Consider the following 27,793-nt stretch of genomic DNA (forward strand, 5'->3'; position numbering starts at 1 on the left):
GTAGCATGCTTCCAGTTCAGCCACTCCAGGGTACTGGAAGAGCGGCTCAGCATCACTGTTGGGCTGCAGCCCTGCCCCCCCGCCCCATGAGCTCACAGGACAGGGCGACAGTGCTGTTTCCCAAGGCCTCGCTGTAGTGCTCCTGCCCTGCTGTAAGTGCCCCGTCAATCCCCAGCATGGGGGCAGGCATTGCCCCAGCAGAGCACATGGGTTCACTCAGGGCCAGGTGCTGGGGATACCCCTGGGGGGTGGGCAGGAACCCCAGTCACACCCTCTCTCACTCCATGGCAGTGCAGTCTGCTCTCAGGGTCGACACCGCTGCTGGGCTGGGCCCCTCCCCAGGCTGGGCCAGACTGGCACAGCAGCCCATGCGCCAAGGGCTAGGCCAGAGGATGCCGAAGTCCCACTGGGCCGAACAGGCTGGGGAGATCGTCCCCAATCCACCAGCCCCTGCAGCACTCCAGGCCACGTCTGGCTCCAGGTGCCAACTCTCTCCCGTCCCCTCCCTGGGGCAGGGCAGCAAGGTTCGAACTGACAAGGCCTGGACTCTAATACCAGGCCCAGCCACTGTACCCTGAACTGCAGGGGGAATGCTGCCGGGTGGGGGGGGCATAGAGGGTGGCAACCACTCACCAGGAGGCACCAGGGCAGGGACAGGATGGCGCTGGACAACACGACTGCTCTGTGGCCCCTGGCCAGGCTGTGCCAAGCCCCCTCTGGGTCCCACCCATCGCACCCCCTGTGCCGATTTCCATAAGGGGCAGGGCTTTGCTCACCCCCTCCCCTGGCAGCACCCCTCCATTGCCAACCCCCAATGAGAGAGGCCAGAGTTGCCCATGAGTTGTCCTTTATTAGTGGCTTTGTTCAGTGTAGGACAGCTGGGCGGGGGGAGGGCAGCACCAGAGCAGGGTGCTCCTGGCAGGGTTGGGGTATGGAGAAGGGTGACCCTAAGGGAGGGGCTGTGCTCAGTCACAAACCCAGGCTGGCACAGAGGTCTTGAGTTGTGCCACTCTGGGGCAGGCTCTGCTTCTGCCCATCATTGCCCCAAGCCCCTGGTATTCATGTGCCAGCGGGCACACCCCCCACCGCCAGCCAGGAGTGGGCAGCTCAGTGAGGGGAGTCAGACCACGTGTGTCTTGGCCCGTTGCAGCCACTCGCCCCATAGAACTGCCGGGGGCAGGGAGATGGGGGTCACTCTAAGAGCTAAGGCAAAGGGAGCAGGAGCTGCCCCAGTGGTGCTGTGCAGGGGGCTCCGGAGGGCTGGGCACACAGGCTCCCGGGGCATATGGCTTTATCCTTTAGTGTCAAGGGCTGTGGCTGCCCTGTGGGAGGGGTTGAGGGGATCACTTTGAGGCTGAGCTGCTCTGCACTGGCATATAAGCACCCATCTCCCTGTGCCTGATGACGTGTGTGAGGCCCGGGGGTGCTACAGGCTGGGTCTGCCCCTGCCAGAGAGCCTGGGATTGCATTCATGCCAGGGGGTGAGAGCCCGCCCTGCATGGGCAGCTGGCCTCACCATCTCTGCCACTCTCCCACAGGGCCCAGCCCAGGGCAGTCACCCTCCTTACCCAACTAGCCACCTGCAGCCGTTGGACAAGAACAGACCCCCCACAGCCGGCCCACGCTGCCCTGGCACTGCCTAGGTGGGGCAGGCCAGAGATGGGTCATTGCCTCCAGAACACCCTGTCTGGGGGGCCTGATGCCACAATGGTGGGCCAGGCTGGGGGAGAAGCAGGTGCCCCATGGGGCCCAGCAGTTGCTGCCCCACCTCATCCAGCCCCTGCCCCCCGTCAGTGCAGAACGCTCAGCCTGGAGTGGGTGGGGGCAGGTGAGGGGATCCTAGCTCTCCATGGGGACAGCAACCGCCTTGCTCTGATCCTCGGCCTTCGCCTCCGGCTCCCCCGTGGGCAGCAGCAGTGCTGGGCTGGGGCTGGAGTGACGCTGCTTCCTCATGAATGGGAAAACCCTGCCAGAGAGAGCCACAGGTCAGTGCCCAGGGCTTGGGCAGTGAAGGGCAGAGTTAGCATCCAGGGTGAGGTCAGCACCCGGACGGGGGCTATGTGGGATGCGTTTAGTGCCAGGAGTGGGGACAGCGTGGGGTGGGGTTAGCGTCCGGGGCGAGATTAGCACCCAGGGGTGAGTGAGCACCTGGGGTGGGTTAGTGCCTGGGACGGGGCAGTGCTGAGCGAGCTTGGCACAAGCGGGAGGCGGAAGAGCCACGTAGGGTTGGCAGCGGGGAGGGCGGGGCACTGTTAGGGGGCCTGGACCAGCTCTGCACCAGCAAGCCCCTGGCCTCTCCCCTGCTCATCCTGCAGGCCTAGGCTGGGCACCCTGTGTCCACTGGCTGCCTGGGCCCCACTCACCGTTTCTTGGTCTCTGGGGGCACGATGGCTTCTGCCAGCAGGCTGCGGTACAACTCCGACTTGAGGAAGCGTGGGTACGAGTCCTGGGGGCAGTGCAAAGCATGAGGAGGGGGGATGAGCCCCAGGCCAGCCCAACTACGGACCTCCTCACTGCTCTTCTCCCTCCCAGCAACCAGCCCTCCCCACGACCCCTCCCCCACTCCTCAGTGACCAGCCTGGGGGTGCCTCAGTTTCCCCAAGGCAGTTCTTAAGTATCTAGGTGGTGGGATAAGGGTGTATGATCATTGCAGAGCCCTAGAGGTGCAGGGGTCTGGACACAGACAGTGGCCAACACGCTGTTTCCTGGCAACTGATGTCCTAGCCCTTCCCCCCTGCGAGGTGAGAGCTAAAGGGTTGGCGAACAAAGGAATCAGGTGACCTCCTGGCCCAGGAAAAGGTGGGGCTGGAGGTAGTTTCAGTTTGGGGCTGGCTGGAGACATGGAGTGAAGGGCAGATGTGGTTGTCTGGCTCACTGCCCCCCAAAATGGACCCAGCTGAGGGGTCCTGCTCTCTGCACCTACAAGCTCTGTTTTAGACCATGTTCCTGCCGTCTGATAAACCTTTGTTTTACTGGCTGGCTGAGAGTCACGTCTGACTGAGGAGTTGGGGGGCAGGACCCTCTGGCTTCCCCAGGAGCCCCGCCTGAGCGGAGTCGCTGTGGGAAGCGCACGGAGGGGCAGAGAATGCTGAATGCTCCGAGGTCAGACCCAGGAAGGTGGAAGCTGTGTGAGCTTTGTGCCCTGGAGACAGGCTGCTCACAGGAAGGCGACTGCCCCAGAGTCCTGACTGGCTTCATGGGGAGCAGCTCCAGAGCATCGCCCAGGGACTCCGTGACACCCTCCCCCACTTCTCAGTGACCAGCCTGCCCCATGGCCCATCCCCTGCTCCTCAGCCACCACCACACTGACCAGCTTGCCCTGGAGAATGTCCTTCCCCGCCATCCTCCAAGCAGGACCAAAAAAAAAAAAAAAAAAAGGAGCACTGGATAAATTCATGGAGATTAAGTCCATGAATGGCTATTAGCCAGGATGGGTAAGGAATGGTGTCCCTAGCCTCTGTCTGTCAGAGGGTGGAGATGGATGGCAGGAGAGCGATCACTTGATCATTACCTGTTAAGTTCACTCCCTCTGGGGCACCTGGCATTGGCCACTGTCGGTAGACAGGATACTGGGCCGGATGGACCTTTGGTCTGACCCAGTATGGCCATTCTTATGTTCTTATGTCCACCCCCCTCTGCCCATGCTTCTGCTCGGGCTGGTAAAGCTGCAGCCCAGTGCCCAGGGCTCTCCCAGCCCCGTGGGTAACCTGGGGCAGCTGAAGCTGAGGAGGAGGTGCCAGTGCCCAGGGGAGGGGCAGGTGTGGGGGCAGGGCCCAGGCCCCCACCTTCTTCATCAGCATGTAGATGTGCATCTGGGCATCGTCCATCACGTAGCGATGTGGCGTCTTGATGCCCTCCAGGGTCCTCTCCATGGTCTTGCTGTCGATGTTCACCCAGCGGGTGGCGCCGGGGGCCAGGAACTGCCTGGGGAGCAGGGCACACACCCAGCCTGAGCAGGGCTGGCTCAGCGCCATGCGGGGTGCTCCTGGGCTCCCAGCAAGGGCACCGCAGGGGCAATGGCCAGGGGGCTCCCCCTGCGGGTTCGAGGGGCAGAGGCCATGGGCTCAGACCCCACCCCGAGCCCCATCCACACAGCTCTATCAGGGCACCCGCCAGGTCAGCTCAGGTTGGGGGTCGGCAGCTAGAGAGAAGTTGGAGGAGTCCCCTACAGGTTCCCAGGTCCCCAGATCAGCCAAGCCCCCCCCGCCTCCCCACATGCCCTGTGCCCCTCCTGTGCATCTGGGACTGGCACCTCCCCCCAGCCTCTCCTGCGCGTCTGGGACTGGCACATCCGCCCCCAGGCTCTCCTGCATGTCTAGGGCTGGTATGCACCCCTCCCCCAGGAGGTGAGAGCCGTGCCAGCTCTCCAGAACCATGCTCCGCACTGTGCTCGGAGCCACAGGAAAGAGCTGCCCCGGGGGACCCCGACGTATAGGCCCCATTGGGCTCTAATGCCTTGAAGAGGGGACCACACACCGCCCCCCTCTGGCTTGACGTGTGGGGTCAAGTTGGGGGCAGAGCATGGGACAGGGCACTGAGATAGATGGGAGTCCACGATGCAAGCACAGGGGGAGCATGTGGGGGCTTGGCATGGTGGGGGTGTGGCGGGGGCTCAGTGCAGTGGGGTCTCAGGGCGGTGGGGCTCTGTGAGTTGGGGGTGTGGTGGGGCACAGCAGGAGTGTAGTAGGGGATCGCTGTGGCAGGGGCTTGGCACGGTGGGGGTGTAGTGGAGGCTGGGCACAGTGGGGGCATGGTGGGGGTGTGATGGGGGCTCAGCAGGGCACTCCCAGATAGATGAAGTCTATGATGTGGGCAATGTGGGTACAGCAGGGAGCACATGTGGGGCGTGGTGCAGTGGGGCCACGGCCGGGCACTCACTGATAGATGGAGGCCACGGTGTCGGCGATGCGGGCCTGCTCCCCGTAGCGCAGCTCCTCACACGCCTCCCAGAAACTCAGGTTCTCGGCTGGCGGGAGAGAGACGATGTTGGCAGCACAGAGCAGGGAGCAGCCCAGCCATGCGGCTCACGCTCCAGCTGGGCCCCGCAGGGCACAGGTGCCCATGCATCGCCGGTGAGCGAAGGACGGGGAAGATACAACCCCTGTGGGGGCCACGTGCAGAGGAGCCATGTGAAGGAGGATCCCTGCCGGGCGCTCTGCTGCCGGCCGTGCCAGCCCCTGGACCCCTGTAAGCCCAGCAGGTGCTTGAGCCGTGGCTGGAGTCCTGTACCCATGGCACTGGAGGGGCTCTCCCTGGAGCTACCCCACAGGAGGGGCCGCAATCCCAGGCCTTCTCCAGCCAACCCCGGCAATGGCTCCTCCTGCCAGCAGGGCCCCGTTGAGCAGGAGGGAGGAGCCAGCCCCAGCCTGGCATCGTTGGCCGAAGCCAACCGGGCAGGGTAGGTCACTCACCGCTGAACTCCTTCTTGAGGAACTCCAACAGCTGCCTGCGGCCCAGCGTGTCACCCAGCAGCTCACTGAAGCTGAAGCCCCAGCGCTCCACGCGCAGCTTGGTCGGCGTTGTCACCCTGCGGGGGAGGGAACCGAGGTCACGGGGGCTCCTGCTGCCACTGACCCCCGCCCTGAGACAGGCTTGAGGGAGCCCCAAGGAGTTCGGCCCTGAGCTGGGGCCCCAGCCCCTCATCCTGAACCAGGCCCACACCTCCCCGTCTGGAGAGTCCCCACTAGCTCAGGCTTAGCAGCGCCCCCAGGACCATGGCAGCACCAGGCTGGACCCGGCCAGCCTGTCATGGTGCCTGGGTTCACAGTGTCCCCCAGTGGCATGGCAAGGTCTCCAAGCAGGCCCCCTGGGCCAGCGTTGATCAGTGACCCTCCCCACAGCACATGGCAATGGGGCAACGACTGAGGGGTCCGGGAACCCAGTGCCCACTGCCTGCAGCACACTGATATTCTTCCAGCCCCTGCCAGCCCCAGTGCTGGGGAGGAACCAGCCACAGGCTGGATCCCCACACTGCGGCCTGTGCTGCCCCCTGCCCCGGACGCTTACGTAGGGGCGTTCATGGCCCAGTATGTGGTGTCGTCCGTGATCCAGGGGTTACTGGGCAGGCAGCCCGACATGATGGGATCGTGGGGCACGTACTGCTCGTTGAATTTGATGTACCTGCCAAGGGAGGAGTGATGGTGAGCACAGCTGGGCTCTCCGCATGGCCTCCACCCAGCAGACAGGTCCAGCGTGGGGCCGGTGGACCTGGGAGCTGTGCCAAGCAGCACTGGGGAGCAGGCATTGCTGCTGCTCTGTCCCACATGTCCTGCCAGTGCCCCCCAACAGATAGATGGACAGGTAGAGCCTGGCGCCTTGGCAGGCCCAGGAAGGGCCGGTCTCCGAGGGCATAGGCTTGCTTTCTCTTGCTGCCCGGGCGCTCTCTGGGAAGCACTCCCGGATGCCCAGCCTGCTGCTGGTTCCCAGCAAGCCCTAAGGATGGGACATGGCTCAGAGCCAGGGCTCCAGCCAGGCCTCGGGGTGTGTGTCATGCTGCACAGATTCTGTTAAAGCCCTTCCCAGCCCCACGGCCCGCTGCACTGCTCTGCATCAGCCCTGGGCATAGGGCCTGGCCCCAGGGCGATTCCTAGAGGGGCTCCCTGTTTCTGCAAGCACTATGTCACCCCCACAAGCAGCAGGGCCAGGGGCCAGCACAGAGTCAGCTTCTGTCTGTGAGGGTCACACAAGCACCAGCCACAAGAGGCTGCAGTGTAATGCTGAAATATGGACACTGTCACTTTTGGGGGCCCAGGACTGGTCTAGCAGGGGCTGTGGGTCAGGATTGAGGGGCACCGGCAGAGCTGGGGGGTGGAGGGAGCCCCAGGGCTGGGATAGCAGGGGCTGCGGGTCAGGATTGAGGGGGACCAGCAGAGCTGGGTGTAGCTCCAGCCCTGGAATAAAAATGCCACTAGCTAAACCCAGTGGGGCTCTGGGCCTGGGATGCTAATATCCTAGTAGCGCCCCCTGCTGGAAAAGGGAGTCACATGGAGTAGGTGTGGCTCCCACTGGACACCAGCAGCTGAGTGGAGAGCCCAGCGTTATTAGGTGTGAGTGGAGCTGTCTACACCCCCTCCCCCAGAGCCAGGGGCAGCTACAAGGAGTTTGCATGAGTGGCTCAGCCCTGTGCCCAGGGACGGGGATGGAAATGCCACTGAGGCTCCCCGGGGCCTGCCCCACCCCCCACCTGGGGATGGCAACTTACCCCTCCAGGCAAATGGAGGACTTCACGCGGGTCCTGCCCATGGCCTTTCGGCAGCACTCGATCTGGGTGCGGGCGCAGAGAGGAGTGGGGTTGAGGAGAGAACAGCAGTGCCCGGCCAGCCCGAGAAGCAGGGCACAAATCCTGGAGGGACAGGAGCTGCTCCAGCTGTTACCTACCCCCACGCTCCCTGCCAGGCCATGGGGAAACAGCGAGAGCCTGAGCCAAGCCCGGGGTGCCTGAGGCCCAAACCTCCCCACTCCTCAGCCCTTTCTGGACAGATTTAGCAACGCTTCCCCTGCTCCTGGTAGGGGGGGATACAGGGCACAGCCATGGGCATGGCCCATCCACTCTACACATGCCCCTCAGCCCTGGCACGGCAGACACAGTCCCATGCAGTAGCACTGGCTCAGCCATCGCTGTGGGGTTTCCAGCAGGGTCACGATCATGTCAGGAAACCCACAGGCCTGGCTGGGCGAGCCACGGGCCATCAGCAGCCTCCCTTCCACCAGGCTCCCTGCGGGCCTGGCTGGACGAGCCATGGGCCATCAGCAGCCTCCCCTCTGCCTGGCTCCCTTAGCTCACTGGGAGGCTCTGCACAGTCCGAGAGCCAAGGCCCTAGGGAGCAGCCTGCCCATCCACTGTCCAGCGTGCGACTGGGCCGGCACCAGCCTCGCACTCACCTCCCGCTTGTAGTAATCCGTGTTCTCGGGCTGAAAGAGACCGACAGAGGAGTGTGAGCACCCAGCCGAGCCCCCAGAAAGGCCCTGCTGCGAGCCAAGAGCTCGGCCGTGCCAGCCCTGCCCAGAGAGGGTTCACCCCAGCATCTCCAGGCTTGGCTGCTAGCCCGCCTTGAGCCATGCCAACCGCATGCCCATGGCACTCCCAGCTGCATCCCAGCCCAGCCAGACTGGGGCTATGGGCGTTGGGCAGGCTCTGGAGGGCGCTTTGCTCTGCCCACTGGGGCAGCCACACTGCATGGGGCCCCCCACTCCAGCTGGGCCAGGGCCAGCGCAGGGCACAGGCCAGAGCCCCGGGGGAACAGCAGCAGGATTCCAGTCTCCCATACTCCCAGCAGGGGAGAAGGGAAAGCAGCAAGCTGCTCAGCCATGAACCCAACACCAGGGTGATGGGCACCTGCAAATGCCCCCAGCACACATGGGTACCCATCCCCCAGCAGGCAGCTCCTCACCACACAGGACGGGAGGGGTCAGGGGCCAGCACTGGCACAGAGCTGCCTGGTACCATACCAGGCGGGTGTCCAGGAGAGGGGGAGCCAGGCAGCCAGGGGGAAGTGGAGGGCGATGCCCTGGCATGCTGGGCTGTGCAGCCACCAGCTGGCCGGAAAGGATGGCACAACTGCACAGTGCCAGCGGAGAGGGTGCGGCGCCCTGCTGTGCGACTGCCAGCACAAACCCCAGAGCTGCAGCCCCTGGTGCTGCCCAGCCCCATGCTTGGGGTGGGAGATGGGGATCCGGGATGGCCCAGAGCCCTGTTCCAGCCACAAGAGAGCACTGCCCCTCCCCACGGCCTCCTTCCACGCCACCCAGGAGGCACGGTCACCAGCCCAGCCCACGTTCACACATCAGTAAATGGGGGAGCCTGGAATAGAACCCAGGAGTCTTGTCTCCCAGTGCCCTGCTCTAACTGTGTGCACCCCCCAGCCCTGTGCAGCCCGGCCCATCACACAGGCCCCATCGTGGGCAGCTCTGGGTTAGGGACACTTACTTGGACAGAAGACGAGGCACGAGACAGGAGAAGAGAAGAGAAACAAAGCCAAGCAGTTAGTAAGGAGCTGGCACGACAGACAGACAGGAGAGGAGAGGAGCCCCCGGGGGCTGCGTTAGTGACACCACGACACACAGGACGGGGCACCAATAGCCGCTGAGTGACAAACCCCCCCGAGGCCAGCCATGGCTCTGATGGCGCTCGGCCCCCATCCCAGGGCTGGCTTGGCTAGAGGCCAGGCCCACGGCTCACTGCAGCAAGGGCTCTGGCCAGGCCGGGAACTCCATGCTGAGGATGCAGTGCCCACGGGACAGCCACTGGGACTCTTTGCGCCTCTCGGCACCTGCTGACATTGCTCCCCGAGGACGGCGGCTGGCTCTCCTGCCAGGGCTCTGAACAATTGCCGTGGCAGCTCTCTGTGGCCGCTGGGGAGGTAAGGAGAGGGTGCCCAGAGCTGGCAGGCGTCGGGCAGGTCACGCTAGGACAGACAGCCCAGGAGCACCAGGCCCAGCCTGTCACCCAAAGCAGCTGGCATGGCCAGGGAGTGGCTGGCTGGGTCAGGCGCTGGCAGAGCAGATTTGTATTCACTGGATAGCCTGGCAATGGTGCGCAGGGAGCGTCAGGGCCAGAGGGCTGGCAGGGCGGGCACTGGATGCAAGCTAGGGGAGCTGGGGGAGGCCTGGCCCTCAGGGCTCTTGTCTCCCCAGCAGATCTGCGGGGCCCAGCCCACTGTGGATTCCCAGCCGTTAGCAGCGCTGGGGGATTAGTGAGCAGGTGATGCACACAGCGGGGAGGACGAACTCCACACACAGGGAGGGGAGAGATCAGAGACAGGGTGGGGAACAGCTGGGAAAGAGATGTTAACACACCTGGGGACTAATCCCAAGCAACCCGGTGATGCTGAGGGGCCCAGGGTGAGAGCAGCAGCGACCTGACTGGAGTTTGCAGTGCCTGGGGCTGGGCACAGACAGGATCATGCCCTGGGGGCTCAGGTGCACCCACAGCTACCAGCGAGCCGAGGCGATGCTGGGGGCCATCCTGAGGACAGGAGAGCCAGCATCGCCTCCCCCAGCTCTGGGTTAGGAGAACGGTTGCGCGCTGCTCTCGTGCTTTGGGGCCACGGCCAGTGGCCGCATCAGTCAGCGGGGAGAGTTTCGCTTTCTCTGAAGCGTCAGAGATGGGTCCCAGCTGGGGACGGGCCAGCGGGCTCGGGGTGGGACAGAAAACCCTCCGTCCTTGACACCTGGCCGCTGTGCGCTGATCCCCAGATCGGAGGCCGGGGGCGGCGGGAAGGAATTTCCCCCAGCGCAGATTGGCAGGGACTTTGGGGGGTTTCCAGCCTGGGGCCCATCTGGGCACGTCTCACGTAACCAGTTTTCAGGCACTGGTGCACCGTGGTCCCGCTGGCGAGAGCTGAAGTCCCTGGGCAGGGGTAGCTGGCTGAAAGGTCTGGCCTGGGTGGTCTAATGGGCACTTCTGGCCTTGGGCTGTGTGAACCTCTGAGCATGAGGAGCAGCCCGTGGGCTCTGGGAGGCTCCCAGACCTGGCTCCACGTCTGTTCCACGTGGCTGTGGGACTCCGCCGGGCCGGGCTAAGGAAGCACGTGGGAGCCCAAGGGAAGCAGCCCTGGCTGGGCCAGTCTTTACCTACTCGGACTGGGAAGAGCTAAGCAGCTTCTCAGACAGGCCCGACAGCAGCCTGTGGCAGTCTGCTGGGAGCACTGTGCCCCTGCACAAGTGCCCTGGCAAATGGGCAGTGGGGAACAGCCCTTGGCTGGCCCCAGGGCAGGGTGTGGCTGGCACAGAGCTCCTGTCCCAGCAAGAGGGAGGGAGGGAGGTGCACACCCTGGCAGGACACTCACCAGCTGCACCCGGCTGATGTGGCAATTCCTCCGCTCCGGCCCATGCTCCATCACGTTCAGGGCTCCCGGCTGCCAGAGGAGAGAAAATGAGGTCAGGACCCCACTGACTGCCTTCCCCAGTCCCCGTAGCTCGCATCCAGTGCCCATCCCGTCACCCCTCTGGCATCGGCCGCCAGGACTCTTGTGCAGAGAACCTACCTCGGCTCTGAAATCCTGGCACAGGGAGCGCCAATCCACCTAGACCTGACCTCATGGGACCGGTGCAGTGCCTGGGGCTCGGCACACTGACACCAACTTAACACGCACCTCGGGGAGCTGCAGCAGGGGCTGGCAGGGCCCGAGGGGCTACGCAGGGGCTCTAGAGCTGGGGGATGCTGAGCGACGGGGTGAGCTGGTCAGCCCATCAGGCTGCGAATGGTCTACTGGGGGGTGGGGGGAGGACTGGGGGCTCCCGCTTGGGGGAAAGTTCACACCACACTGGGCGTGGTCACCCCTTAGCACTTTCCATGCCAGCCTCAGGGCTCCCAGGGGCACAGGGCCCCATGCCCAGGTCCCCGGGCACATGTGGCTACACAGGACCCTGTACTACAGGCAGCTCTCTTCTCCACCTGTTCCCCACGGGCCCAGGTACCAGAGTCAACGCAGAGCAGGGCCCTCCCTTCAACCCCCAAGCCACGCTCGGCCCTCGGGCTGGCGGCAGGGCCCCAAGGCCAGCTCTTTGTGCTGCCAAGCAGGGTATCAGGGCTAGCTTCTGTCTGGAGATGCGGTAGCCCAGGCTAAGCATGCTGGGATAATCCTGCCATGGTCCCAGGGTCACTGCCAGGAAAGGGGCTGGAAAGCTCCAGGTCTTGTGCAGTCAGACCCACACCAGCCAGCAAACACGCAGTCCGATTTTCAACAGTACCCCCAGGCTGGGGCACCCCCTGCGGCCGGCCGGGCGTCTCGAGCAGGGCTGCCCAGTCTGGGGCCCGGGCTCTGCCAGCAGGTGCAGCCACGGAGGGCAGAGTTGGGAGCAGGGCACAGCCAGACACACATGGCAGCAGGCTCAGCACTCTCTGGTTCAGGGGTTACTCTCCATCCCAGAAAGAGCCCCACAGGAAGCCCGCTGCAGCTTGGCCCCATGGATCCCTGGGGGGCTGCAGCCTGGGCCCGGTCCCGCAGTCCCGAGGACACTAGCTATCCTGGAGCTGCCTGGGGCGGGAAATCAGCGCTCCCTGCATGTGACGACAGGTGGCCTTGGGTGCTGCTGCCCCGACGCGCTCCGGACGGGCCCTGCGCTCCCCTCACTTCCCCTCACCCAGCCCCTCCAGCAGGGAAGACCCGGGTGCAGGGCAGAACAGCAATCCCGCCGCAGTGCCCAGCCCCTGAGCTGGGAGATCCCCCAGGAACTGCAAGGCCCCGTCTGCCTGCCCAGCCCCCATAGCAGCAGGCGGTGACTGGCATTAGACTAAAGGGAAGGCAGAGGATTTAACGCCAGCTGTTGTGGCCCGCTCCTCTGAGCCGGCGCTAATGCTCTGAGTGCTGCTTGCACCCGTCCTCTGGGAGAGCGCGCCAGGCCGGGCATGGAGGCAGCTGGCCTGGGGGGTTGAGAGGGGAGCTGCGCTCCTGGGCAGAGCTGCAGGGAGCTGGAACAGGGCTGTGTGTGCCCCGCTGTCCTGCACGGCTGGGGAGAGGAGACCCACCCTCTGCGGTGCTGAGCTCTGTGGGGGTGCGGGATTAGTGGAGTGAGGTGCTCGGAACCAGCCAGCACGGAGTGGGGGGAGCAGCCCCAGCTTCCCTGCCATTGAGGGCTCTCTTCCCTGCGCCAGCCCCCAGCTGCTGCCCATGCCCTGGTGAGTTGCAGCCTCATCACACCAAGACACAGGGGTTAAGCCCTGCCAGGGGAGGGACGGCCACCCCCTTCCAGGGCTCTGTGGTACCAGGCTGGGTGCCCCTCAGAGCACTGGAGGGCTGCCCAGAAAGCCAGTGCCCTCTGGTGGGCAGGGAGGGGAGGGGCTGATGCACGCCTAGCTGGGGCAGTCGCTGCCAGCAGGCGGCACCAGGGCAGGCGGGTGGCCTCTAGGCTCGTCACTCACTGCCTGGAGCCAGCACCTGACCCTGTGGGGGTCGGGGCAGATGGGGCTCCCCGGAGGTCTCATGGAGGGAGGCCTCAGTGGGCCTCTGAGCTGCCAGCACAGGCAATGATGGGACAGCCCCCTGCCCCCCAAGGTGGGCTCCGCAGGGCCCATGTCTCAGCCAGGCTGACTCCAACAGGCTGGGAGGCTGAGTCCCAGGGGCCGGATGCCAGGGTCCCTGAGAATTCCCCCTCATCGCCCCGCCCAGCCTCTGCAGATGTCTGCCCTCAGCTCTGCTATGGCCCAGCTCCTTTCCCTGCAGGGGACGTGCGGGGCTCATGCCCAGCACGGATGGCACTCAGGGCGGCTGTGGCAGTGAGGCAGGTGTGGTGTGCCTGTCCCATGGCTGGAGAAGGGACTGGAATGCAGCTGTCACCCCACCACACAAGGCTGGCCATGCCCCACCTCCGGGGGGTTGCCCTGCCAGCCACGTCTCACCCCACTCCTCCCCAGGGGCTCTGCCCAACCAGCATGCCCCGACCCACCCAGGGGTCCTGCCCCACTGTCCCATCTCGGGGGTCCCACCCTGCCAGTGCACCCCGCCCCTGCCCTGCTCCACCCCAGGGGCTTTGCCCCACCATCATGACCCACCCTGTCTTCTGCTCTGCCCTGGGGTCCCATCCCACCCTCTGTTCCACCCTGAGGGCCCACCCTGGGGGTCCTGCTCCACCGCCCTGCTCTGTTCTGAGGGTTCTGCCCTGCCGGCACACCTCACCTCGCCCTGCCCCAATCCACCACCCTACCCCGGGAGTCCGGCCCTGCCACCCTACCCTGTGGGCCCCACCCTGAGGGTCCCGCCCCTCTGCCCTGCCCTGCAGGTCCTGCCCTGCTGGCACGCCTCACCCCACCCCACACACCATACCAGGGGTCCCGCCCTGCTGGAATGCCTTACCCTGCCCCACCCTGGGGGTCCTGTCCCATCACCTTACCCCGGGGGTCCCATCCCGCTGGCGCACCTTGCCCCTCCACAACCGGGGATCCCACCCTGCCAGTGCACCTCACCCCACCTCATGGGTCCTCCTGCCACCCTCAGGGCTCCCCAGCAGCCCCACCAAGGCGTGCACCCTCCTGCTACGAGGGGCCCCAGGGCTCTGGGCCGGCATGGCCTTACCGGGGGCCTGTTGACCAGCCAGTAGGCCTGCTCCTGGCAGTCTATGACGATACGATCCCCCTTCCGTCGCTGCTTGGCTGCCCTGTCAATAGAAGGGTAGCATCAGAGCACGGCGTTGCCAGGGGCAGCCGCTCACACCAACCCCTTAGCCAGCAGGTGTCACGGAGTGTGGGGGAGTCCAGGCCCTGCACCCCTCTTCCAGGGATTCACTGAGACTCTCAGCCAGCCAGTAAAACAGAAGGTTTGTTGGACAACAGGAACACAGTCCAAAACAGAGCTTGTGGGTACACCCAGGACCCCTCAGTCAAGTCCTTCTGGGGGAGCAGGGAGCTTAGACCCCAGCCCTGGGGTTCCCTGTGTTCCTCCACCCAGCTCCAAACTGAAACTAAACCCCCCCCACCCAGGAGGCTCTCTCCTGCAGCCAGTCTTCACATTCCTGGGCATAGGTGTTACCTCCCCCTCCCTCTCCTGGCTCAGGTTACAGGCTCTCAGGTCTCTCATCCCCTGGGCACATTCCCAGGTCAACACTCCCCCCTCCCTGCTGCGTCACATCGTCACAGCAGGGCAGACGGCTTCTGGCACCTCCAGGGGAGGGGGGGGAGGAGAATCATGCCAGGCCTTGGCCTTCCCCCATGTGGGGCAATGGAAGCTCCAGGCCCTGCCTTGCCCAGAGGGGTGCCCGCACTCATGTCCAGTGCTTGAACGCACCCGCCTGGCTCCATAATAGTCCTGCCAAGATTGGCAGCTCCCTCGGTCTTCCTCCCAAACGCCATGCTCAGGCAGAGCCGCCCTGGGCTCCAGTGCTTGGACACCCCAGTCCCTGCTTCGCTCAGCCAAGCTGTGGTTGTGGTTGGGTTGGGCACTGACCTGGGCGACAAGCCCCTACAGCTGGCCCTGCCCCCAGGCACCAGGGCAGAAACACTGCAGCCTCTGAGCAGCCACTCCCAGCACCTGCCCCAGGAGGCGGCGGGAGGGAGCTGGCCAGGCCGTGAGCAGCCGCTAGCTGGGCCCGAGGCCCTTCCAGTCTGTCGGGCCGTCCCTGCGGTGGTCACTCGCCAGTGCCCGGCTGGAAGGATTTCCCGCCCCACTGTGCTGGGTTCATTCTCAGCACTCAGCAACGGCTTAGTGTCCAGGCCCCACGGGCTCCCTGGTGGAAGTGGCCCGGGGAAGCTGGGGGCGAGGGCAGCTGGGAAGGGTGGGAGGAGGTTTGTAAGGGTGGATCAGCAGGGTAACTGTTAACAATGCAACCACTGGAATTCAGATCATCTGTGCTTCACAGACACAGCTCACCCTGGCCAGATTCCTTTGGGTCTGCGCCCTGCTCAGCCATTCACGCTAGGGCAAAGCGGGTGTGAGATGATCCACTCAGAGGGTAGGCGGGCACTGGTGCTAATGACTGCCCAAGGTACTGGGTGACTGGCCTATGGGCTCAGACTGCCAGTGGGCACAGGCACACAGCTTGGCATTAGTGCTCATGGTTCTGTTTGGACCTGGGGAGCCCATGATTTTGGGAGGCCACGCGGGGATGGGCCTGGGTGCCAGTGAGTGCCGAGCCCCCAACACATACAGCACCCCCTGCTGGTCACTTTGCAGCGTGACTCTGCAGCAGAGGTCATCAAATTGCCACAGCCCTGGGCATACTGATGCCAGCTGAGCCAACATGGGTGGGCAAAGCACTACTTGGGCCTGGGCTCCCCCCAGCCATGCTGCAGTGCTGGGGTTCGGACCACTGGATGGGACTCACCGGAGCTGCTCCCGCGCCTGCATCACCACAAAATCCCAGGTGTGATTGATCCTCTTGTGCAGCAGGTTGTAGTTATCCTAAAGCGAGTGTAAAAGGCAGTCAGTTGGGCTGGCCCTTCCCCCACAGGGCTCCCCAGACGGACCCATGCCAAGCAGGGGTGTGGGGCCCCCAAACCCAAATTCAAAGGGCTCTCCAGCGCTGCCTCTGCCTGCAGCCTCCTAAGCTCACCAGGACTCCCAATCCATTGACTCCCCTCATCTGCTCCCTGACCGTCCACAGCCCCCTGCTGTCCCATCCTGGGCTCCCACCACAGCTCCACCCATGCCCCTTAATCCCAACCCCCCATATTTCAGACATGGGCTTGTGTTAAGGAGAGACTCAGAAGTGGCTCACGTGAGACAAATGTCCACTAGGGGCTAAGCTCAAACTCACTGCACTTGTGACCTAAAGCGGGTTCGGATTTGCTGACATCTCTCCTGGGCGGACACTCAGTTCCCTGCCCCCCCTCCCCCCCCATCCCTGTGCCCCACAGGGCTGTGATGGACTGCAATGGGCAGAGCTCATACCTTCTCGTGGTCTATCAGGTCACCCTGCTTGCGGATGTTCTTCTTTGCCAGGTAGATTGCTGCAGTGAGGAAGAAGGGCTGTGTCAGGGTGGGGAGCCCTTGAGGAGGGGGAGCCCATGGCCACAGAGCTGGGTGGCCCTGGCAGCCTGGGCCTGGCACTGCCTCGGCTTTGATCTCTCAGGAGGAGTCATGCTAATGGGCACCCATTCCCCTTTGCCCATGCCCCCCCAGGGGAGACCCTTTCCCCTCTGTACTAGGAGGATGGCATCAGGCAGGGTCAGGGGCTTGCCCATGCCCTCAGGGCCAAGATCAGAAGGCAGGACACCAGGCCTCCAGCCCTGGGCTCTGGCTACGTTTCCCCCAGATGGGACTCTGGGGAACAGGAGTCAAACACAGCATGTCCCAATGGAGGGGGGGGCACCGGCTTGGGGAACTACAAGGCCCACGGACACCACGCTGGGACGGGGCCTTCCCTGCTCACATTGCAGCTGGCAGCCTGCACCCCAGAGCCGTGTTTCCTGCAGATAGGGGGTGAGCAGGGAGGGCAAGGGGCACAGGGCAACCCTGGCTGCTGCCAGAACCTGGCCATGGAGACAGGCCTGATGAGCCAGGCAGCCTGTACGCTGCGTGGGGCAGGGAGAGACGACACCCACCATAATCCAGTTCTGTGGCCGGCCACTTGGAGCTTGTCCAGAAATAAGGAGTCTGTGGACAGACAGAGACAGACACTGAGCGGGAGCTGCGAGGGTGGGTTGCTGGCCCTGGCCCCACTGGGGAAGGATCTGTGCCAGGACTCACTGGGCTGGGGATGGGTCTGGTAATGAGCCAGATCAACACCGCCAACAACCAGGCTCCTGGGGAAACTGCGGGAAAGCTCCAGGCCAGAGATGTGGGAGCAGATGCCCTCAGGACAGCCCTTCTCCACGGGCTGGGCTTCTCTGGCCACAGCTACAGGACACAACCCAGCCAGCCGGGCAGAACCTGGTGAGCCCCAGTCGTGCAGCCCCTCTGCTCACAGGCAGAGCACAGCAGACTTCCCTGCACGCCCGCCAGCCTGCCTCTGGGGACAATTCCCGCTGTGCTCAGAAACAGTGCATCCTGGGAGATTTCAGAAGGTGCCTGCTCACATTCACTGGGGCTCCCTGCCAAAGGGGTCTCTGCCAGGATGTGAGACTCTCCCTCCACAGCTGCTCCTGCAGCGCCCCCAGCCCTGGGCATCTGCAGGGGCACAATGGAGCAGTGCAGGGGGCTCCCAGGGGTGCTGCCTGTCCAGTGCCCACGAGGCTGGAACAGCCCTAAAGCTGGGGTCTCACTCCCATGGTCCCCGCGTCGATGGGAGTTAGTGCCACTCGCAGGCCCCAGGTCGGGCTCTGTCAAACCACATGACAAGGGCTCTGCAGCCGCTTCCCACTGAGCACGGTGCTGTCACACATCATGCTTCTCAGGCTGGTCCTCTCCAAAGGGCACTCACCTGGGCTGGGCCCCTTTAAACTCCCTGTCCCCAACCCTGCAGGGAGTGCGCCCTCCTGGGTGCTGGGGTGTGACAGCCCTCACTGGCCAGCAAGAGGCTGCTGCTGCTGGGCCGGGCTCGGGCGGTGCTTCCCGGGGTGAGAACAGAGCCTAGGCGGCAGGTGGCATGTCCCACATGAGGGGGGCAGGGAGCCCGCTCCCAGGTGGCTCCCTCACCCTGTACATAGCCCTGTCCAGCTAGGATTGACCCGCTAGTGTGATAAAGGAGAAGGGCCAGGCAGGCTGGGTGGGCCCTGGATTCAGTCATAGAGCAGAGTGCCCGTGCTACGGCCTCTAGGACCCTCTAGGTGGGTAACATTAGCCTGATGCCATGCCCTGCAGGGACGGTGCAACGGGCACATACTGGCTGCCAGCCCCAGTCTCTGCAGGGCCTGCCCTTGGCACAGCTCAGTATGTTGGGGGCATAAAGAAACCTGGAGCGAGCGCTTCACTGGGAACAGGCCTACCTGGAACCTGTAGGGGGAGTCGTCGGCCCGGAGCGCCAGGCTGCGGGGGTCCTTTAAGGGGTAGATGTAGCCATGCTTCACAAGGAGGTTGCCGAGATGCAGGGACTCTGCAGGAGAGAGCGTAACTGGGGGCTAGGAGAGGAGGGGGCAGCTCCCTTCTGCCCCGCGCTGGGCCTGCGCCTCCCACCTGCACCAGAGCCTCTTCCATCCCCACGCGGTGCCTCAGTTTCCCTGAAATCCTTCTTCAGGTGTGTAGCGAAACCCGCACATGCTGCTGGCTCAAGTGCAGCCCACTTACCTAATGAGCCGGGTGGGCTGCCCCTGGAGCCATGCCCCCAGCCTGGCTGGAGAGCCAGAGAGCCCCTGTCACCAGGGATCAGCAGTATCTAGCCAGCATTGCTCTGCAGGGCTCCTCACAGCCATTGCAGGGAAGAGCCCCGCACCTCCTCCCTGACCTCTTGGCTGTTGAGACGATCAGGGCTGAGTGCGGGAGAGAGGATGGAAGGATGGTGCCCTGAACATGCCAGTCTGCACGCCGGTTCCCAGGGGCCCAGAAGAGCAGATGGGACCTGCCTGCACCAGGGCTGCTGCCATCCCGAGGGGCCCAGCCTGGCGCAGAGCCCACAGCACAACCCAGCAAGAGCCCATCACGATTCAGCCCCAGCACAGCCCCACCTGCTGGCTATGAGGCTGCGCCCAAGGTGGGGACAGAGCTTCTGGTCCCTTTCATCAGCCAGCGGAGCACGTCCCAAAGACAGCTTGGCCTCCAGGCCCCATGGCCCTGCTCCACCCAGAGCTGTGCAAGAGGGGGTGGGGTGAAGCGGGGGAGACGGGCAGAGCCCAGCACGGGGTCAGGACAAGAGGGAAGGGCAAGAATGGGGCAAAGACACAAAGATGAAAGCAGCAGGTTCCAAGCAGAGAAATAAAGGAGGGTCCCTGCTTTCCCAGAGCAAGAGAACGCAGCCCCTCCCCATGGCGTTCACACCAGCCACGCCAGCAAACCCAGGGGAGAGGGGTGTTCTCTGCCCAGGAACGCCTGGTCCAAGTGCTCCCTGCCCATGGTGAGTGCCAGCTGCACCAGGCTCTCCCGCAGGCATGGCAGGGGCCACCCAGCCAAGTGTGGCCAGGGCAAGGACTTGCAGGTAGCGGGGTGCAGAGCTTTCACAGCAGCCGGGGCCATTCGGGGGGCAGTGGTGGTGACTGTCCCCAGCTGGGTCCCGGTGCTGGGAGCCCAAAATGCTTGCAGGGCAGCCCAGATGGGGACTCTGCAGCAGCTGGCTCTCCCCTGCCCAAGCTGCGCCCAGACCACAGCCCAGGCCGTGCATGGTCCCCCACTCAGCTCTCTGCGTTTCACTGCACCTGGTCCAGCCCCAAAGCAGGGCAGCTGGGAGCTCTGACCCCGCCAGGCTGGGCAGCTGCCTGGTGGTGCAGCCATGAGGAGCTGCTGGGTCGGTGAACCCTGCCTGCTAACATGGGGAGTGCCCGGCTCCCCGAGAGCCAGACCAGCCCAGAACCACCTCCTGCTGGCTGTGCTGCTCTGGCAGATGTGGGGAGGCTGGAGTACAGGGAGGCAGGGGCTGGGAACGCAGAACAGGAGTTCCCTTGGGGGGCAGGGCTGGTTATAGGAGAGAGCAGGGCCCTAGGAACGCTGTGGGGTCAGATAAAGCCTGCCAGGGAGCTGGCCGGAAACTGTCAGCGCTGGCGGCTCGCAGCTGGGGGCCAAGGTGCTGAGTGGCCCATTCCCATTAGCTCCTAACCCTGTCCCAGGGACAGCGCACGCCTGGTTGGGGACAAAGGGGGCATCCCTCTGGGTGCCAGAACCCCAGCACTGTCTACCCTCGCTCCCTCCGTCTGGGCCCAGAGCACAGCTCACCATCGTGTGGGCTCGCCCCCTGCGCCATGGGGAAGGAGGGAACATAAACCCGGCTGGCTGCTCCCATCCCACTGAGCAGGCAAAGCCAAGCAGCACACAGAGGTCAGGGGACATCAAACCCCACTGGGCCTGCTATGCCCCCGCCCCCCTGGTAAGCCAGTGGGCAGTAGGCCCTGGCTATGTCTGCTGGGCTAGAGGCCAGGCAGTCTGAGGTGTTTAAATCATTTTGGCCAGATCCTTTCTTTGCTGGACGATCTCTCCCCGCCACTGCAGCCATGGGACTGCAGATCGGGATTCGTAGCACCCACTCCCTCCTCAGAGCTGGGGCCAGCCACAGGCCCGATTGGCAGCCCCCAGCCACGGCTCTCTTGGAGGGGAGCTGACTGCCAGGCCAGGGAAACACTGAGGGGGAGACGCTGCCCATGGCGGCAGTAACATGGGCCCCACACACCATGCTGGCGGGGACGGTTCTGTGCCCTCAGCACCAGGCTGGAAACAGAGATTCATATCCCAGTTGGGGGTGGGGGGGCATATCTTGGCCTGGACATGCCTGCCTCACTGCTGCACTGCACAAGGCAGGCAGCCACCATACCCCACCCCTGAAGTGGCTGCAGTTTAAGTCCACTGAGTGTTACTGGGCATCTCTCTCTCTCGCTCCACTTTTAGGTCAATGTGCCCGCAGCTAAGCGGTCCCAGATGGGCATCAGGGAGGATGGGCACCAGGGAGACGGTCCAGCAGACAGGCTGGGCCAGGCTGGCCATGGGAGCCATGTCGCCCCACAGCACCCTGACTTTGGTGGCTCATTCTTGGCCTTCATGCTGGTTGAACTGTACCTCTGCACCCGCTGCATTGCAGCCCCTTCCCTGCGCTCTGGGGCTCAGACCCAGCGGCAGCAGCCGGGAGAGCTGCCTACCTCACAGGCTCCGGGAGAGGCCTGGCTGGGCCAGCCCTGGGGCAGGCTAATGCAGACCTAGCGAGGCTCTTTCCCGTGCCTGCTGTGCCCCTGGCAGCACACCAGGCTCTATGGGGAGAAGAGGGGGGTGGCTTGGGCAAGCATCCTGTTGAGGCAGCCTGGCGATACAGGGGCCAGATCGGGGCCTGGCATTGCCTTGGCCCAGTAGGGGAGCTGGCAGAGCTCACGTCTACAAGTTCTGCAAAGGAAGTGAATGGGTCTCATCTGCCCCCCGCCCCCTGCAGGGATACAGTCTCTGAATACCTGTCCTGTAGGGGTGGGGGGCCTGACACCAATGGCACAGTGCCTGTCGGGGGGGGACGGACACTCACCCTCCTCGGAGATGGCGTACTTCTGGATGAGCCACTCCACGATGTCGTTACCTGGGGGACAGGAGTGCCCGGCATTAGGGGGCGAGCTGTCTCAGACAGGAGACCAGGCCGGCTGGCGGCGCTGCCCTGGGCCAGCACAGCTGGGCGGGGACTGGTGCTGGCACAGCCGGGCACTGTCACCCATGAGGTAAGGGGTGCCCCGTCCTCGGGGGGGGGTGCCAAACTGCAAGCACAGGGGACAGCGAGTCAGAAGTGAGGGGCGTTGACACAATCCCCACACCTGTGTATAAAGGTGACAAAGGCGTGGGGCAGGGGCAAGCCCAGGGGGTGAGGCGGGGGTGGGGCAGGGGCAGAGATGCGGAAGTGGGGAGGGGATCAGGGCTGGGAGGGGTGGCAAGGGGGTAGGGTAAGGGGACAGCCAGGGGAGTGATGCAAGGGTGGGGAGGCAGGTCAAGGGGGTGACATGGGGGCCGGGGAGGGTCAGAGCTGCGGGGCTGACACATGGGTGGGGTGGGACAGGGGAGTAACACAGGGGTGAGAGGATGTCAGGACCAGGGGGACAGTGGTGATGCAGGGATGGGGCAGTCAGGGCCAGGGGGGAGGGGTGATGCAGGGCTGACAGGAGGTCAGGGCCAAGGGAGGGACGGGGAGCGAGGAAGGGGGTTGTGACCAGGGGGTGATGTGGGGGTGGGGCAGTCAGGGTCAGATAGGAGTGGGGAAGGGCTGCTGGCCTCCTTGTCCCTGCCTGTGCTGGACCCCACCCAGCCCCAGCCACTCTTTTCTGTGCCTGCCAGGCCAGCAGCAGTGAGCACACCAGGGCCCAGCCCGGCCAGAGCCAGCTCCCCACTCAGCCCCATGCACCACTGCCCACACGGAGCTGCCTGGGAGCCTCCAACCCCCAGCCTCCCCCAGAGCTGCTCCTTGGAGCCTGTGCTCTCAGGTCCAGGGTGCAGCTCAGTGGGCTGGGAGCAGCCACACACTGTGCACACCCCCACCGTGCACGCTGTGTGCGCTCGCAGTGATCACCGCACACTGTGCACACCCCCACCGTACACGCAGTGTGCGCTCACAGTGATCACCCCACACTGTGCACACCCCCACCGTGCACGCAGTGTGCGCTCGCAGTGATCACCCCACACTGTGCACACCCCCACCGTGCACACTGTGTGAGCTCACAGTGATCACCCCACACTGTGCACACCCCCACCGTGCACGCAGTGTGAGCTCACAGTGATCACCGCACACTGTGCACACCCCCACCGTGCACACTGTGTGCGCTCACAGTGATCACCCCACACTGTGCACACCCCCACCGTGCACGCAGTGTGCGCTCACAGTGATCACCCCACACTGTGCACACCCCCACCGTGCACGCAGTGTGCGCTCACAGTGATCACCCCACACTGTGCACACCCCCACCGTGCACGCAGTGTGCGCTCACAGTGATCACCGCACACTGTGCACACCCCCACCGTGCACGCAGTGTGCGCTCACAGTGATCACCGCACACTGTGCACACCCCCACCGTGCACACTGTGTGAGCTCACAGTGATCACCCCACACTGTGCACACCCCCACCGTGCACGCAGTGTGAGCTCACAGTGATCACCGCACACTGTGCACACCCCCACCGTACACGCAGTGCGCTCACAGTGATCACCACACACACAGTCCGTGCACACCGACCCAGGCACCAGTGTGCGCTTAGAGTGATCACCACACACAAAGTGTGTGCCCCCCCACCATGCACGCAGAGTGTGCCCATAGTGATCACCACACAGTGCACGCCATGCATGGAGTGAACACTCACAGCGATCATCGCATACACGGTGCACGCATCCCCTCCATGCACACAGTGCGTGCTCCCACACACACACCATATACATGGTGTACACACCCATGGCTAGCCCCCAGTGCCTGAACACACACACACACACTGCGCACTTACAGTGCCATGCGCATGCCATAGTGCTTTCACACTCCACACACATCACCCATGCCTCACACAGTGTGCAATCACATCACCCCCCCCCACTCCAAACACACTCAGAGCCCTTGCCCAGAGGATGGCAGTGGGGGGAGCTGCAGTGCAAGGCACACTCATTACCCTAGCACACTCACAGCTGCTCTGTGCTCTCATATCCAGGGCACAGTGAGCAATGGCAGGGTCTCCCCGCTGAGTCACCAGTGCCCGGGGCTGACTGGCTCAGGCCGGGCTGGGCGGGGACAGAGTGGAGGGGATGGCACGGCAGGAGAGGGGATAGCAAGGCAGATGACTGACAGCCCCGGGGGCACGAGAGCTGCGTGCAGGGAGGGGGCAGGCCAGAAGTCTGGCAGCACTCACCGGTCATGGCGTGTGGGATCACTGTTATCAGCAGGCGCTGGTTTCTCATCTTGATGCCCATGTCGGGATCCTGCATGCTTACGATCACATGCTCCATCTGGGGGAGAGAGCAGCTGAGATGCTAGCTTGGGGACAGCAGCCCTCCTCCTCCCCCCACCCGCTCAGCATGGGATCGGCCAGCAAACTGCAAGAGTTCCAGCCCCTCTGCCCACGGGCAGGACGGCCCCACACAGCAGAGACAAGAGGGGAATGTGGGGCCCTGTGGGCAGCACAATTCAGATCGGACAAATACCGGGGGATGCACAACGGAGGGAATAACCCAAGCTGCTCCCAGTGACCTGCAGACCCGGGCCGTGCATCGGGAAATAATCTTGGGTGTCACTGCGGGCAGCTCTATGGAGAAAAAAAACAAACCAGGGGCACAGGGCAGGGAAGGATGCAGGGAGCATTGTAACATCTGTACATAAATCAGTGATGCGGCCTTGTTCGGACACGGTGTGCAGCACTGGTCCCACAGCTCAACACAGGATATGGCAGAGCTCCAGGGGTGCAGAGAAGGGCGATGAAAAGGATCAGAGACTGGAGAAAGTGAGGAGCAATTGAAACGACTGGGATTGTTCCCTTGGAGAGGGGATGGGTAAGAGTCTGTTATCGTGTCCTCTATCAGATACTGACTGCTCTAGAGATGGTAGATTGGGAGTGTCTCTTCTCCTGGTCGCGTAATACAAGGGAAATTCAATGTCACTGAAAGGGAACAAATCCAACTGTGATCAAAGAAAACGTTCCTCATACAACACAGCCTGTGGAATTCACTGCCACAAGATGCTATTGAAGCCAAGAGCTCTGTAGGATTCCAACAGGGACTGGGTGTTTCTCTGGGTAACAGGACCCTCCAGGGTTATAACAAGACAGACTAAAATAACTGAGCACTTTGGCAGAGCTACAAGCCCTCCTGCTTCTGGGCAGGCACCACTCGCTGATGGGGTCACTCAGGAGGAGACTTTCCCAGGGGCGGGCTAGCCCAGAATTTCCTTCCACGAGTCAGGCAAAAAGCTTCCAGTGGCGCCAAGCGAATACAAACTGGCCGACCTCAGGTAGGCACAGACTGGGACCCTGGGACCCTTGGCAGATGGCACCAGGGGAACATAGGGGTTTACAGGGATCCCAGGGGTTGATATATGTAAAACAGGTCACCACAGGGTGGCATGGAAGGTCTCTACCAAGAACCCACTGACCATCTAAAGCAGGAATTGCTGTAACCCCCTGGGAAAATATTTCAGGCTGTGAAAACCCCACTCCATACCATGCCACTCTTACTTCTGCACTGCTGCTGAAGGGCGAGAGCTCAGAGGGCGAGAGCGTGCCTGTCGTGAACCTGCCGAGGGCCAGTGGGTACTGTATCGGCTGGGAGGGGATGGCGTGTGTTCTCCGTGACTGGTGGAGTCAGGGAGCTGAGCCCCGGCTTGCACAGACAAGACTTCTTCATGCTCAGGGCAGGTGACAGCGAGGTGCCTCACAGCTCTGGGCACCCCCAAGAAGCATCACACAGATGAGCTCAGAGCTTGTGCAGACACTGGCCAAACCCCAGGGATCGCAGACCTCGGGCAGGCAGCGACCAGCCCTCAGGCTGTGCTGTGCGGACACTGCCCGACTCCGAGGGACCCCCTCGGCCAGTGCTGTGCCGACACTGACCTTCGGCCAAGCCCCATGCAGGATTTGTGTTTTCAGCATCAATCCAGCTCCCATTGGATTCCCAGCTGCCACCAGCACGGGCTGGGGGAGTGTGGGGGGTTGCACTTTCCGAGTGTCCCTGCTCCACTGTGATGGAGTCAGCAAAAATAACAATCTCCCTCCCTGGAAATAATTCCTGCCCTGCTTTGAGGGGGACAAAATAAACACACAACCCGTGCTACAGAGTACATGGGGACAGGCAGCCCTACCCCAGCCCATGGGAACAGAGGAGCAGATGGGATGCAATCTGATTTTGAACAAACCCTCATAAGGCAATGCAGAGCCCTGGGCACAGTCCTGGGGTGCCCCCCCAGACCATGCTGTGGCCCCATTCTCCCTTGTGATGGCAGCCGAGGTCAGACCTAAGATGAATAGGCAGGTCCCAGCTCTTAGAGCTGTTATTTCAGGCTCTCTGCAGACTCAGACAGGCAGCACTTGCCTCATCTTTTCAAGCTTTTCTTGCATCCAGGAGGGCTGAAGATCTCATTTTTTGCTTAGAGCTGGTGGGATCCCAAAGCTCCAGCCTGGGCTATAGTGCCTGGGCCTCAATCCCAGCTTTTTGCCAGCTTTGGGTCCTGGAGCTGTTTTTTTGAGCCTGCCACTGTGTTCCCAGAACCTCAGCATTTTTTAGAGACCTAGCAATGGCTCCTGGCTGCCAAGAGAACTTGGGAGAGGGGGCCCAATTGCAAGGCCTCCTCCAACAGGGAGGGGGAGCAAAACACAGGCAGGGTGCTGGGCACTGCCCTGGCATCCCAGGGGGCTGGGGAGGAGCCTGGGGAGCAGGACAGAGACAAGACGCTGCCCTGGCATCCCGGGGGGGGGGACAGAACAGAGGCAGGGCGCTGCTCTGGCATCCCGGGGGGGGCAGAACAGAGGCAGGGCGCTGGGCGCTGCCCTGGCATCCCGGGGGGGGCAGAACAGAGGCAGGGCGCTGGGCGCTGCCCTGGCATCCCGGGGGGGGGGGCAGAACAGAGGCAGGGCGCTGGGCGCTGCCCTGGCATCCCGGGGGGGGGGGCAGAACAGAGGCAGGGCGCTGGGCGCTGCCCTGGCATCCCGGGGGGGGGCAGAACAGAGGCAGGGCGCTGGACGCTGCCCTGGCATCCCGGGGGGGGGGGGGCAGAACAGAGGCAGGGCGCTGGACGCTGCCCTGGCATCCCGGGGGGGGGCAGAACAGAGGCAGGGCGCTGGGCGCTGCCCTGGCATCCCGGGGGGGGGCAGAACAGAGGCAGGGCGCTGGACGCTGCCCTGGCATCCCGGGGGGGGGGCAGAACAGAGGCAGGGCGCTGGGCGCTGCCCTGGCATCCCGGGGGGGGCAGAACAGAGGCAGGGCGCTGGGCGCTGCCCTGGCATCCCCGGGGGGGGGCAGAACAGAGGCAGGGCGCTGGACGCTGCCCTGGCATCCCGGGGGGGGGGGCAGAACAGAGGCAGGGCGCTGGGCGCTGCCCTGGCATCCCGGGGGGGGGGCAGAACAGAGGCAGGGCGCTGGGCGCTGCCCTGGCATCCCGGGGGGGGGGGGCAGAACAGAGGCAGGGCGCTGGGCGCTGCCCTGGCATCCCGGGGGGGGCAGAACAGAGGCAGGGCGCTGGACGCTGCCCTGGCATCCCGGGGGGGGGGCAGAACAGAGGCAGGGCGCTGGACGCTGCCCTGGCATCCCGGGGGGGGCAGAACAGAGGCAGGGCGCTGGGCGCTGCCCTGGCATCCCGGGGGGGGAGGAGCCTGGGGGGCAGGACAGAGGCAGGGCAGTGCTAGCCCGGGGGGACCGACCCGGTGTGCGGGACACTGAGCCCCACTGCCCAGGCGGCCGTGGGGGCAGGACGGTTCCCGGGTACCCGGCCCCGCCCGGCTGTCTGCAGACTCGGGCACACGCCACCCCCCGCTGCAGTTCGGGGGCCGGGCCTGGGCACCGCGGGGCTGCCCGGCTGCAGAGGGGGCGGGGCGGGCCCGGCTCCGCTCACCTTGGCCAGGCCGGGCATCTGCAGGCGGCGCCGGGCGGCGATGGTCATGGCCGGGCGGGCTCCGGGGCGGCTCTGCCGGCAGCGGCCTCGGGCCTCTCTGCTGCCCCCGCCGGCCGCCAGCCCGCCCGGAGCCCGCCGCGCGTAACCCCTTCGGCCCCGCCCCGCCCCCTCGAGACCCCAGCCCCCTCGCCCCCCCCCGCACCTCCCTCCCCTCGAGCCTCTCCCCTTCCTAGTGCCCCCCCCGGGACCCCTGCCTCCTTGTCCGCCCCCACACCCTCCTCCCCCTCGAGCCTGTCCCCTTCCTAGT

General features: G+C 64.3%; 2 protein-coding genes across 3 annotated transcripts in view; both read right to left on the reverse strand.

Moving 5' to 3' along the window:
- ARHGDIG (Rho GDP dissociation inhibitor gamma) overlaps window positions 1-2,442 on the reverse strand; it is a 33,715-nt gene extending 31,273 nt beyond the window's left edge. Inside the window, exon 1 of the mRNA XM_073362709.1 lies at window positions 2,364-2,442. The gene's annotated coding sequence lies outside the window, so the exon portion shown is untranslated. The remainder of the gene's footprint in view (window positions 1-2,363) is intronic.
- On the reverse strand, window positions 839-27,570 carry RGS11 (regulator of G protein signaling 11). 2 transcript variants are annotated; one of them, XM_073362708.2, is made up of 17 exons: window positions 27,487-27,570; window positions 23,801-23,897; window positions 21,457-21,507; window positions 18,299-18,405; window positions 16,976-17,027; window positions 16,323-16,381; window positions 15,757-15,833; window positions 14,013-14,094; window positions 10,788-10,856; window positions 7,882-7,905; window positions 7,202-7,263; window positions 6,007-6,120; window positions 5,412-5,527; window positions 4,879-4,966; window positions 3,786-3,924; window positions 2,364-2,446; window positions 839-1,966 (listed from the first exon to the last, which is right to left on the reverse strand). In XM_073362708.2, exons 1-17 carry the CDS (start codon window positions 27,532-27,534, stop codon window positions 1,840-1,842), a joined length of 1,395 nt encoding a protein of 464 aa, XP_073218809.1. In that variant the 5' UTR covers window positions 27,535-27,570; the 3' UTR covers window positions 839-1,839. The 2 variants fall into 2 exon arrangements, with proteins under 2 accessions (XP_073218809.1, XP_073218807.1); XM_073362706.2 differs by having other exon boundaries at window positions 7,882-7,911.
- Window positions 27,571-27,793: the final 223 nt, after the last annotated feature.

Source organism: Lepidochelys kempii, chromosome 10 (assembly GCF_965140285.1).
Source record: "Lepidochelys kempii isolate rLepKem1 chromosome 10, rLepKem1.hap1, whole genome shotgun sequence".
Taxonomy (NCBI): Eukaryota; Metazoa; Chordata; order Testudines; family Cheloniidae; genus Lepidochelys; species Lepidochelys kempii.